At 39.7% G+C, this 13,986-nt stretch overlaps 2 protein-coding genes across 2 annotated transcripts; both read right to left on the reverse strand.

Annotated features, from left to right (window-relative positions):
* Positions 1–342: 342 nt before the first annotated feature.
* Positions 343–11,302, reverse strand: LOC143846575 (NADH-ubiquinone oxidoreductase). The gene is made up of 2 exons (XM_077355048.1): positions 10,906–11,302; positions 343–566 (listed from the first exon to the last, which is right to left on the reverse strand). The coding sequence occupies exon 1, from the start codon at positions 11,183–11,185 to the stop codon at positions 10,916–10,918; it is 270 nt and encodes an 89-aa protein (XP_077211163.1). The 5' UTR covers positions 11,186–11,302; the 3' UTR covers positions 343–566; positions 10,906–10,915.
* Positions 2,434–3,433, reverse strand: LOC143891882 (uncharacterized). The gene is made up of 3 exons (XM_077396383.1): positions 3,135–3,433; positions 2,707–3,030; positions 2,434–2,599 (listed from the first exon to the last, which is right to left on the reverse strand). Exons 1-3 carry the CDS (start codon positions 3,431–3,433, stop codon positions 2,434–2,436), a joined length of 789 nt encoding a protein of 262 aa, XP_077252498.1.
* Positions 11,303–13,986: the final 2,684 nt, after the last annotated feature.

The raw sequence follows: 13,986 nt of genomic DNA on the forward strand, positions 1-13,986 counted from the left end.
CTGATGGGATCCTCTGGAATCACCGGTAAGCCCAAGATCATGCCATTGAGAATCGTAATATCCAATGGGAAATAACATCCACGCCTAATAAATAAAGTAGCAAAGTACAACGGAGTGGAGTGCCATTATAGAATAAAGGGTGTGCTGTTATCAATTCGCCATCCAATAATATATATTTTTATCATTGAATTGGGATTGTGGACATGGGATTTCTGCTCATTTTCCATTCAGCATGTTGAAAATCTACAGTATAGCATATTGAAAAATCAACAGAATTTCCATTTAGCAACAACACTGAGAACAAGGAGATGTTCATCCAACAACTATCTTTATAACCACTAATGTGCAGCACATTTATTTTGGAGATGAAAAACCAGCCTTAGTCCAGAAAGGTAAAACCAGAGAAACTTTTAGAAATGCCACAGATAATTAAGTTTGTTCAATTCACAACCTGCAACAACTTGGACACTATTTTACAGACATCCCATATAACCATAGTAGGATACTGATGAAGAAGCTACACATATTCCAGGGCTTTAGTTCCTACAAAGGTTTGTCCCACTTTCCTGCACAGATCAAAGATAAAGCAGCTCACAACAGATTTATGCCAGAATATACACATCACTCCAAATTATAAATAAGGTCAAAAATATATAAATATGTTCAAGGTTATGAGGATTCCAAGCATATACACCAATGTTGGTATATTCAGACCCAGAATATAGCAACACAGAACTGCCATTATAGATTCAAACTGTTGAGAAGTAGATAAGGAGATGATAGTGTTGGACATGAGGTCAAGAAAAATTAACATTGGAAATAAGATCAATAAACTGGAACTTATGCAAATAAGTTCAATAACAATACATTCATGCATTTTACTTAAAATGCTTTCAACAAAAGCCACTTGGGGATTCTCCATACAGCGTGTGGTGAAATAGATATATCAATTGATAGACGTCGAAGTATTTCTGCACCCATTTAAAATAAAGGAAAATAGCCTTTTAAAATATCATCCAAGGGAGTTAATCACCAGCTCTACATGGTGAGTTTGCCCAAAAGTTGTACTTTCTTTCAACATGGGTGCTTTGGTAACTTAAACCGCATGCATATATAGTCACTTAAATTTCAAAATTTGAATTTCAGTGATTCATAGAAATGACAACGCTTAATGGGTGGACTTCCAAAAGTAATCTAGTGATTCATAGGCAATTTCTCGAATTGGCTTTGACAATTTTAAAAAGTGAACTAGTGACGGTAGAAATATCCCAGTTACTCCTTTAGTCCTTGCATCAAACTTTCCACCTAGGGATAAACAAGGAAAAACTTCATTCTTCCTATAGTACCAAAAATAGAAAAATTCATTCTCCTATGGGTAATCCAAAAAAATAAAACAGCTTGCAACAAGAAAATAGCTAACATCCTTTGAGGAATTTTATATTGAATAAATTAATCCTCATCACTGGGACTTCCTATGTCTAAATTTCTAAATACTTCTGAGTATTAGCATCAATGCCAACTAAAGGTCAATTCATACACCCAGAAAATGCATCAATCATATATTCAATTTTAAATAATGATTTTAATATATCTATAAATTCAAATTAATATCAAAGTGGCAACAAGATCATTTAATGACATTTACTTAACAATTGATGTTATTATCTGACATTTAACGAGGTAAAGAGTACTATAGCAATCTATGAAGCACGGGTGCGGGTGCGGGGTGCGGGTGCGACACGACACGGGTACGCGGGTACGTGATTTTCCAAAAAACTCGGGTGCGGGTGCGTTGAATATAATCATATTTTTATTATTTTATTATATATTTATAAAAAAGAAAATAAAAAAAGAGAGCAATCAAATAACAATAACATCACCAAAATGGAAAATTCTAATATTACTCTTCATTTCATACGTGATTAAGTTCATCATTAAAGCACCAAAATAACATAAAGCATCAATGCATCATCAATCCTTATTCCTAGAAGTCCGTCGCCTCATCTCCAATATCGACAACATCGTCCTCTACGTCGTCGGTAAAAACAATGGACTCCAACTCCGGCTCATCCAAAGAAAGACTAGCAACTTCAAGTACCCCTACATCCTCGAAGGAATCAAATGTATCGCCACCTATGTCCCACATCTTTGTCTCGCCTTGCTTATATTGTGGAGTTTGTCTTGAGAGAAGCCGAAGATTGCTATGAACGAAAACTAAATCTTGAGCTCGTTGTGGAGTTATCTTGTTCCTCTTGAGAGAATGCACAAAAGAGTAAGTGCTCCAATTCCTCTCGGCACAAGATGACGATGAAGGTTGCATAAGAATCTTGAAAGCTATGCTTTGAAGCATAGGGGCACATGTACCATGGATGCCCACCACTCATGAGGCTTGATAGTGAACCGTTCATTGATGGAATCAACATCATTGAATAATCAGGACTTCATGGAGAATTTGGCGAACTCCACATTAGCTCTCGTGCGGTCCTCGGAATTGGTGAAGTACCTCTTGAAGCACTTTATCCTCTCGGTATAAATTTCCGCATCCTTATGTGGAGGCACCCGACTCGAATCTTCACCGAGCCATTGCTCACTATAATACCTTTAAGAAAGAAAAAACTAATTTAACTTCAAATTTCAAGTCAAAAGTTAGAACTTAGAAATAAATATAAATAGCTAATAATCTAAATAAATTTAAAGTCACCTAACCTTGGATTCAATGAATGAGCCAAGCAATAAAGTAGAGTGTTGCTCTTGTTCCAACGAGCAACAAGAATCTCGTGCACCACGTCAAAAAATTTGGACTCCTCTTCTTTCCTCTTTCCTTCCTTCCTATATATCGCCGTCCTTACTTTCTCTATCATGGTATCCCACAAATCATAAACCAAGTGAAGGCAAGGTGTATCCATATCACACTCTCTAAGCATGTCATAGATGGGGGATGTAAATGCGAGTGTGTAGTCAATAGAATCCCACCATACGTCATCTAACACCTTCTCTTTTACAAACCTCGCTTTCCCCACGTCATCCTCTCTATAACAAGTCCATTTGTCGCTAATAACCATTGCTTTAAGAGTTTCAATCTCTTAAGCATAACAATAACACTCGCGGATCGAGTCTCCGCCACGAAAAGCAACCTCAAAGTGTTGAACTTGTTGAATATGGCTAGTCTCATGGAATGATTCATTATGAAATTCTTAATGATGCTAGCATCTCCCGAAACATCTGTTATCCAACTACATTCGTCATATGTAACTTGATTTGCTTCCACATTCTTCGCCGCACATATGTTCTTCAAAGCAAGGTTGAGGGTGTGCACCACACATGGAGTCCAAAAGATGGAAGGAAATTGTGCCTCAATAAGTTGCCCGGCCGCATTACAATTTGCGGCGTTGTCGGTAATTATTTGGACAACATTTTCATGCCCAACTTCCATAATTACCTCCTTCAACAAGTTGGCAATGAAATGTGTCCTTTGTCTCCCCCGAACAATCTACCGCCTTAGGAAACATAGGGCTACCCTCGGTTACCGCCATGAAGTTAATGAGAGGCCTCCTTTGTGAGTTACTCCATCCATCACTAACAATGCACACCCCTTTATCCTTCCATGTATCTCTAAGGGGTTGCAACAACATATCAACATTTGCCCTCTCTTTTTGTAATAGAGTCGTCCTTAGCAAGTTGTACCCCGGAGGCTAATAACCAGAAATTGGATTGTTGGCCGCATAAGAGTATGAACTCGCATAGTGTGGGTTCCTTGCTAGGTGAAATGGCAAGCCACCGGAGTAAAACATCCGAGCAATCTTGCCATGTAGGTGATCACGGGCCGCCATGTTGAATGCCTTTTCAATAACACTCACACTTCCACTTGGACCACTTGTCTTCCTCCTCTTTAGATCAAAACTTGGAGGGACAGACATATTACTTGGGCAATTCAATGATCCACTACTTGATGATGGCGGCAATGGCACTCTCTTGGGAGCATTTTGCTTCATATGCTCTTTGCATTCTTCCTCAAACCTTTGCATTGCAAGTAGATCACTTGCTTTCACTTTAGCACATGGTCCGATTCTTTGTCCCGCTATCTTCAACAAGTGCGCCCTAACCCTTGTGTACGAGCTACTAGAACTCTTACTACAAAAATTACATTGCCACCTCACATTCCCTCCACCCTTAGGATCTTTATCAAATCTAGAGACATGCTTCCACAAAGACTTCGACAAATCTTCATCAGTAGAAGACGTATGTGCGGCTTGGGCGGCACTAGCACCGGATGAAGACATTCTAAAATCTATTAAACAACAAAAACAATTTTAGTACGCAACGTTGCAACCCAACAAAACAAGGGACTCTAATTCTCAATTACACAAATTGAAACAAACAAGGTTACAAGGCAACACCAATTGTAAATTTGTATACACAACCAAACATACCCATGTAAATTAAACAATTGTATACACACCCAAACATACCCATGTAAATTCAAAAGGCAAGTGGCAAATGGCAAATGGCAAATGGCAATCCAATGCAATGCAATTATAAATTTATAATGAAGCAATTTTAGACTCTCAAGTCTCAACAGGTATTGGCGTATTGCACCCAAAAATCAGTTTTGGACTCTCAACAGAGTAACAGACAACAGGTATTGCACCCAAAAATAAGTTTTGAACTCTCAACAGCCAACATGTATTGCACCCAAAAATCTGTTTTGGACTCTCAACAACCAACATGTATTGCACCCAAAAATCAGTTTTGGACTCTCAACAGCCAACAACCAACAGCCAATAGGTATTGCACCCAAAAATCAGTTTTGGACTCTCAACAGCCAACAGGTATTGCACCCAAAACTCAGTTTTGGACTCTCAACAGCCAACATGTATTGCACCTAAAAATCAGATTTGGATTTTGAGAACAGATTGTGAGTCCAAAAATATGCTTTGGATTCACAATCTGTTCTCAAAATCCAAAACAAACAGGGCCCAATAATCTGTTTTGGACTCAAAATCGATTGACAAAATCCAAAAAATGTTCTCAAAATCCAAAACAAACAGGGCCCGATAATCTGTTTTGGACTCAAATCGATTGACAAAATCCAAAAAATGTTCTCAAAATCCAAAACAAACACGGCCCAATAATATGTTTTGGACTCAAAATCGATTGACAAAATCCAAAAAAAAAAAAAAACAGAGAGAGAGAGAAACACAGAGAGAAGAGAGGCTGACAGAGAGAGAGAGATAGAGGCACAGAGAGAGAGGGAAACAGAGAGAGAGAGAAGCTGAGAGAGTGTAACAGAGAGAGAGAGAGAGAGATAGAGGCTAAGAGAGAGAGCACGGGGAGAGAGAGAGAGAATCACAGAGGGGGGGGGAGAGAGAGAGAGAGAGAGAGAGAGAGAGAGAGAGAGAGAGGGTTACCTTTAATGGCCGTCGGAGGGGAGGGATTCGCCGGAGTGGAGAGACCTCGTCGGAGTGGAGGGATCTCACCGGAGAAGATGGGTTTAGGTTTAGGAAAGTAGCGTTTTGAGAGAGGGAGAGAGAATAGATTTGGGTATACGAGAGAATCGAGGGTTTTTTTCCCTTTTATTTGTTTTCTAAACAACCCCCCCCCCCCAATATGTTATAAAGCCACCCCCTTAAGTAGTTGAAACACCCCCCTTCTTAATTAAAACCCACCCAAACGTGTCGGGCATGCGTGGGTGCGCACCCACGACGCACCCGACACGCACCCGAAACAGAATTTATTTATTTTTAAATGAGGGGTGCGCACCCGGGACGTACACGGGGCGTACCCGCACCCCATACGTGTGGGGTACGGGTACGGGACCCCCGGGAGAGTACCCGTGCTTCCGAGATAGCAATGCTTCTCAATTCAAACATTGTTCTACAATCATATCTTAATACTACGAATTTTTTGAATGCAAATATATACGAACACTTTTCAAGAAAAAGAATCATCCATAACTTTGAGTGACTCCATTAGCCTCAAATTAGGCTTCTCTAGTCAAAAGTGACTTTTGAGTTATAAAAGACATTCATGCTTGTCAAGTTCTATTGAACCGGCTCTTGATCAGCCTAAATTTCTACATCTCACACCCAAATTGCACCTTTTTGGAGAAAAGAACATTCTAGTTCCAAGTCTTAACCTAATTTACTAAAAATTCTCAAATGAAATTTAAGTAACCATAGTTATCACCCAAAAGTATACGCTAATATGCAGAGCTTTGATTCACAAAACAACACTTCACTTCTAGAACACTCCAATTTCTTGCATTTGTGACATCATGGTATTTTTCACAGTACAAAATGAGTTCCATAAACTTTCTAATTGCAGTGGTACATGTACAACCATGTCATTGACAGCGAGAACGAAACTGTATGCTAATTCCCAAAACTAGACAGAATGCAAATGATGTTTTGAGTCTTTTGAGTTTGACTGCGTCAATAGTGGCATGATGCCACTTCATTACGGATCCATATGGTTAGATCATTACGGATCCATATGGTTAGACAAGCTACTGGGTCAATCTTGGTTGGTCTAGGAAGGTTCAGTTCACTTGGATTGGATGGCTTTAAACAGGATCTAACTCTGCCGGACATGGGTCAATCTACAGCTTGAGTTGAATGGCTCTCGGCTTGAATTATATATTTCCATATCCCACTTGTTTGCAGTGAGTCTAACGTCACATTCTTAATTGGATATAGTGTGGAGAACTTGACGCTATGCTCTTTCATCAAAATTTCAGTACTTCCTCAAGTGTGATCCTGGCTATGTTCACTTGTTGAAAATTCCCTTCTTCAATGCAAAAGAGCAAAGCAACTCAACTCAACTCAGCTCAACTAAGCCTTTGTCCCAAACTAGTTGGGGTCGGCTAATGAATCCTTTAGAAAATTTTCATGAAGAAGGTGAAAGGATCTACACGGCTCAAATTAACTAAGTCTAATCCTGACACTAGTTGGGTTCGTCTACATGGATCATTTTCTTCCATTCTGTCATATCCAAGGTCATGTTCTCTGTTTTTTTTTTTTTTGAATGGTAACTGAATATATTAAAAAGGGAGGGACCGAAAAAGTCCCCCTGCACACCCCACTATGACAGAATTACATAAAGGAAGAAAGTAAAAAGGAAAACAATACAATAAGAAATTAAGGGGGCAGAAAGTCGTATAGCTCCAGAGACTGCTTGACCGCACCCGCTTTAGCCAACTTGTCGGCGACTTCATTGGCTGATCTCCTAACATTTTGGAACGCTACAGAGCACCCAACCGTTATATCCTTTATTTCATCGAAAAAAATGAAGAAATCTCCAAGGAGGAGCCACTGAACCCTTAAGCCACCTAATGACATTTAACGAGTCTCCTTCCACGATAGTGTTCGCTACCCTCTCGCTCCCTAACAGCAGAATGCCTTGATATGCGGCTCTAACTTCAGCTTCGTTTGAATCTGCAACACCTATAGGCCCGAAATAAGCCTGCACAATTTCCCCATCCGAATTCCTTAAGACACCCCCGATCTCGGTTAGACCAGGGTTATCCAAGCTTGATCCGTCAAAGTTCAGCTTGGAAAATCCAACAGGAGGATTGACCCATTTCTGAGAAATTCTAGGAACGGGTACTAGACTGTTGCAAACCACTTTCCATCCCGCGCACAGGACGAAAGCCGAAACAAATTTGAACATGGGCAGCGCTCTCGCCCAGGAAATCGATAACGCAACTACCTTGATATATAGATAGTAAGAAGAATTAGCACGCCCAACGAAAATCCTATTGTTTCTTTCCGACCACAGAACCCACATCGTAGCCAATAACGAAATCGACCACAAAACTTTCCTTTTTTTCCTCCATGGAATAAAAGCCCACCCTTCAAAAAGATCCTTCACATTGGAAGGGAATACCCACGCAATACCGAATCTCGACAGAACCCTTTCCCAAACCTCTCGAGCTACTTTGCAATGAATAAATAAATGCTCCACAGACTCCCCCGCTTCTATACACAAAGCGCAATGATTGACTATGATCATATTCCTTGCCCTAAAAAAATCTACCGTTTGAATACGGCCTTGAATCACCGACCATCCAAAGAAACAAATTCTTGGGGGAACCTTCATCTTCCACAATTTTGCAACAGAAATATTTTCCACACACGGATTCAGTCCTTTGTAGAAAGATTTTACCGAAAAATAACCCGAAGAATCCCAAACCCATATCATTTTATCCACCCCTGAAGAACTAATGTAGTTACCTTCCAAGACCTGAAGTAACGAGACCATCGAGAGCAATTCCCTGTCAAAGAAATTTATGCGGAATAGCGGCTTCCAGATCACCTTATTGTCCCAAAACTCGAAGCAATCTTTAACTAAAGCTTGCTTGTCAACGGCCACAACATATAGATTAGGGAACAAATCTTTTAAAGGAATGACGGAACACCATACCATATTCCAAAAAGAAATTCTATCCCCCGAGTATACTCTATATCTTATGCCGCGATCGAACCATGGACTCAAACGCAAAATATCCCTCCACAACATATAGATCATGTTCTCTGTTATGTTCCTAGCCCTCAAGTCTTTCGTCACTATTTCCACCCAAGTTGTTTTCGGTCTGCCCCTACCTTTTTTTACTCCATCAACTTGGCACGAGTCACTTCTTCTCACTGGAGCATCCAAATTCCAAAGGCCTACGTTGGATATGCCCAAACCATCTTAAGCGGTGCTCTCTCATCTTCTCCTCAATTGGTGCCACCCCTACCTTTTTAAGGATGTCTTCATTTTTAATTCGATCTAACCTTGTGTGACCGCACATCCATCTAAGCATCTGCATCTCCTCTACACTCATCTTATGCACATGCTGCTTCTTGGTGGCCCAACATTCTGAGTTGTACAGCACGGATGGCCTCTCAACTAGCTTATAAAACTTTCCCTTCAACTTGGTAGGTATTTTACTGTCCACAAAACTCCTGAAGCATGCTTCCACTTCAACCAACCCACTCTTATTATGTGGTTAACATCCTCTTCAATCTCTCCTTCCTTATGTAGGATTGAACTAAGATAGCGAAAGATATCCCTTTTAGGTACCTCCTGTCAAGTCTATCCACTACATTCTTGCCCCGCCTCCTTACATTACTAAAGTTGCACTTCATATACTCTGTCTTAGTCTTGCTCAATCTAAAACCTTTGGATTCCAAAGTAGTTCTCCATAACTCTAACTTAGTATTAACTCCTGCTTTGGTTTCGTCAATTAATACTATGTCATCTGCAAATAACATACACCACGGCATGTCGTCCTGGATACCCTTTGTAAGTTCATCCATAACTAGAGTCAAAAGATAAGGGCTTAGAGCTGAAATTATTCATATGGCATTACCCTATGATTTCTTATTTTGGCAAGGATAGTAATATATTATTGTCAACAGAAGCACACACTGTTTTTCCCTCTAGCAAACACAGAAAGGCACAAAATGGCCAGCTAGTAGAAGTGCAAATTCCTTTAACCAAGATCCATAAAGGGAACTCGTGAAATTAGCATTCGGACATGTTACCCAATGATAACTACGGTTTACAAATACAAACCAAGACTAAGAGTAACCGAAACATCACCATAAAACCCCCAATCTACATATGAGATTACCAAATCTATCCCACCACTAAAATGTCAGCTTCTAGAGATTTAAAAAGTTTACTTCAAAGTGTCCCAAGAATCTAATAAGTACATGCAGTGAGTAAAAATAGAGATTCTTTATTTAATTTATTTGTTTCCTTCTAGCTATTAGGTAGTTTTAGACGAATATGGCTTGTTGCCTTTTCTTATAATTTGAGTCCATGTAGATTTAGAAATTTAGTCAATTAGGAATATATGTTGAGTCTAATTTAGGAATTGGCTTCAAATAATTTTATAAAGTAGATTTACTTGGAGAAGAAGTTAGTGATTTTATAAAAGCCTATGTGCAAGGGTTGTTGCACAGTTCATATTTGTTTTATGAAATAAAGAAAGTTGTTTCTCTCGTTCTTCGTGGATTCAAAGAATAACTCTTTGTGGATTCGTAGAACAAACCTTCGTGGATTCGAAGGCATATCCGATCGGAGGTTGACGACAATCAATCCCCGACTCGTTCTTCGCGCTTCCGGCTACGCCACACATCCTCAGCTGATAATACTTATGAACCCATGATTGAGCTACTAATGATTCATATGCATTAATCCATCAAATCCACACATCCATAACAACTTTAGCTAGGTGGGTGTAGGAAATTGGACAGGTAAAGGTCTACTTCAATTGAATTAGGCCTTCCATACTTGTGGTACCGATCTATCTTATCCAATATCAGCTGATTCCCCACCAAAGACCCAGAATGGTAATCACCACAACAACAACAAAAATACAACTCAAGCAATGAAAAAATCAATAAAATTAAACAGGTAGCAATAAACTTCACACATCAATGAGGTGTTGGAAATTGGGCTGGTAAAGGTATACTTCAATCTAATTACACCTTCCATATTGTGGTGCCAATCTATCCATCTAATATCAGGTGATTCCCCACCAAAGACCCAAAACGGAAATCCCCACCCAAAAATAAAATCCAACACAAGAAATGGAACAATCAATGAAATTAGGGAAATGATATCAGCACAACCATGTTTTGATAAATGCACAAACTCATCTTGTCTTTTATAATTTAAAGTGCTGTCAAGCATTATTACAGTTCCCAAAAAAGCTCTCAACTATCAAAACAAGGTCGTGCTGATATCATTCCCCTGAAATTAACATGAAATAGCACGATATAGACCTAGAGTAAACTGTAAACTGGTAACAATCAATAAACTTCACAGACCCATGATCCAAAGAGTAGCTTTTAAAGCAAATTGGACCCTTTAAAAAAAAAGGGGGGGGGGGGGGGGGGGGGGGGGTGAAAATACCTGATTGGATTTATTTGGTGTTGTAATCTTGGATAAGGTCATCATAAGGGTCTCTGCGACCAGGGACTTGGCTGATCTGAGCGTCCCATGAGAGCTGAGCGTTGTGGCGTTCAAAAGTCCAGAAACCATAAGGACGGAGAGGGAGACTCCACATCTCCTTGGTCTTATTGCAACGTTCCTTCACAGCGTATATGTGTTCCCTATTCTTTCTGTCTCTCTCTCTTGGGTCCTCCATCATTCGAAGTATCAAATTCTCTGCAAACTCCATCACAAACCCCATTTTCTCTTCCTCTTTCCAAAACCCTTTTTTTCTTCCCAGGGTTTGTGCGATACGAACCCTAGAATGGGGTGGAAGTGATATAATCGCCCCCTTTTCTTCCCAGGGCCAGCCTCCAATGATGGCTACTCTTTTAACACTAGAATGGGGTGGACAATGGAAGAAGGGGGGGAGAATATATCATGCCGATTGATATTGGCACTACGATAGTTTAATAATTGCACAAACTCAGCTTGTCTTTTCTTTTTTTTAAATTGGCTTACTTGGGCTTTTTGGGAATTGCTATTACCATTTGACAGCTGTTTAAATAATATAAGACAAGATGGGTTAGTGAAATTATCAAAATACCGTAATGGGGGTATGTGGTTGGACCCACCTACTTGGATGATCTGAGCCATCCATTCGCTTGTCCCCCAGCCATTGATACGGCGTGCCTCGTAAAATCTTCTTTGTTAGATGATCCTACACCTCCAATTTGTAAAGGTTTATATTCCGTTGGTCTTTGAACTATTTGGCCCGTCCATTTGCACCATTTTATTTTGGTACATAAGTTGGGGTTTGACGGGACCCCTACCAGTTTATTAGATAAAGAGAAGGAAGTTACACTCATGGGACTAAGACACTATCCCTAACTCGGAACACATGAGAGAGAGAGAGATCCAAAAACTCGGATAGACACAAATAGAACACTAAACCAATGGCTTCAATCCACTCAATACCTTCGAGGTACATAATCGGCTAGCTTCATGGGAGCATGTTAGGATATTTGGGAGCATCTTAGGCAGTTCTTCTTTGGGACCTTCTGCTATGATTCATCTTTGGAGTTGTTGTAGTTCATCAATAATTCATCTTGTAAGGCTTCTCTCCGCTTAGTCCCTCTCCCTCAAGACCTGCATGGGAGGGTGACTACGCTGCACCTATACTTTCCTTGACCTTTTCCTATAATTCTATGTGCGATACCATGGATTCCTCCAGATTTAATTCATCATTTGATGAGGAACGGCTTGAACTTGTATGCTTAGAATCTTTGGTTACTGTGTCTTCTACTTGATCTTGGCCTCGGAATCGGGAAGAGAGTGCATTTTTTAGGGGGGCTTGGCTATGTTGTATATTTAGGCTCTGTTCGTTTTAGAATGTGTAAACCCCCCCCAAACCGATTATTGGGGTGGAGTCCACCAGATGAACGATCTCTTAGGAGACACTCAAAGATTATAACATTTTGTAACCAGGGGAGCAAGCGGATCAACTTCATATTGGATCCACCTATGTGCTGGTCATGGTCTGTCCCGAATCCTTTTCTACTTTCTGAGTATGGGCCACGATCTAATTTGAATCGGATAGTCCATCGGAGTATCCTAAGTCCTTTATGTAATCAGAGAGTACTTGTTCACCTAGGGCATGTCTCCGAAATACTAGGGTGTGCTGTGTATATATACAGTAACAACCCAGGTAATGTTAGATCTGATAAAAATGCTCCCAAAGTAGCTGAGCGCAGCCCCCTCCGAATCAACCATATTTCTTCTTCTTCTTAACTTACATGGATACATTTGCCTTCCGAATTCAGCTCTCCCCTTAAATGGACAAATTTGGTCTTATTTAATCATTTATACTTTAACACTCCCCCTCATGTGTGACCCCTCTATTTTTGGGTTGACCATACACATGGATTTTTAATATCAAGGAGTTGTTGGGTTTTGATCTTAAGACTTGACGTTTCACATAGCTTTGATACCATGTGAAACAACCAATTACTCCAAAAGCTTATGCTGTTAGAATTGGTGCTATTTCATCATTTATGCTTTAACAAAACTCCCCTTTATTTAGAAATTGAGAGAGACGAAGAAGAAACATTTGAATTTTTGAATGGCTACAACAAGAAACATCTCAACTATAGTGCAACAAAGACATGCAGGGCAAATAGTCCTTCCTCCTCCTATAGTGTTCCAACAATCTCTGCACAAAAAATTACTCAGTCCTCTTTAAGAAAAATGAGAAAAAAATGAAGACCAAGAAGAAGAAGACCTTGCGTGAAGCGAACTGCTAATAATGAGGGAGCAGAAGAGAAGACCAGAGAGATGAAGAGGATGGTAACTATAGGGATTGTGGAGCTGGTTGCCATTTTCTTCACAGAGAATTGATCTAGACTTGTAGGTTTGTGCAAGGTGGTGTAACAATTATCCATATATATAGGATATTTTTTGTCTCTGTACTAATTTGAATTGAAAATCAAATAGACCAAGTTGGGTCAAACATATCTGCATTAGCTTTCCTAACTGCTAATCTTTATGGGGCTAAAGATTGCTGCTCTTTGGACCAGTGCTCTACTCGTCCCATTGGTGGATTATCATAGGACCCACCTGCGTTTTTATGGGTCCCTTTGATTTCCGCCAATGGAAAATTCTATATAATCTTCAGCCTTCTTCTCGAACCACTTTTATTGAAAGTCGGATATAATTTAGTACAACTTGTAATCTTCCTTTGGTCAAGAACAGTGTGCTGATCTTGAGATTGTGGGTTAAGATGGTTAGGCAAAAGATCACTTGATCTGACCGTCAGGCTTGAACGGTCCCATGTTGAAAAGATGATCCTAACCGCTCATTGTCCATTTGACTGGTCAATTAGTATGGTCTTGATCATCCACTCACATTCCATTTATGGAAACTAACACTAGATGGCTAAACACTAATTTTTCATCTTTTATTTATTAGCCTAATCTTGATAAATAATTAAATAAGTCATACTAAAATAGAAACTTAGACATGTAAAAAACGTCAAAGACTTCGTCCAAGCTTCTTTTTTTTTAA

Source organism: Tasmannia lanceolata, unplaced genomic scaffold, assembly GCF_043159265.1.
Source record: "Tasmannia lanceolata isolate RefF3 unplaced genomic scaffold, GAP_Taslan_0.1 ptg000015l, whole genome shotgun sequence".
NCBI classification, from domain to species: Eukaryota; Viridiplantae; Streptophyta; class Magnoliopsida; order Canellales; family Winteraceae; genus Tasmannia; species Tasmannia lanceolata.

Bases quoted from the DNA above. Each gene is read 5' to 3' on its own strand.
- LOC143891882 (XM_077396383.1), bottom strand. From the start codon at position 3,433: ATGGAAGTTGGGCATGAAAATGTTGTCCAAATAATTACCGACAACGCC. The intron at 3,031-3,134 runs GTTGCTTTTCGT...GACTTGTTATAG, and splicing joins AACAAGTTCAACACTTTGAG to AGAGGATGACGTGGGGAAAG. The intron at 2,600-2,706 runs GTTAGGTGACTT...TCTTTCTTAAAG, and splicing joins GCTCATTCATTGAATCCAAG to GTATTATAGTGAGCAATGGC.
- LOC143846575 (XM_077355048.1), bottom strand. From the start codon at position 11,185: ATGGGGTTTGTGATGGAGTTTGCAGAGAATTTGATACTTCGAATGATG.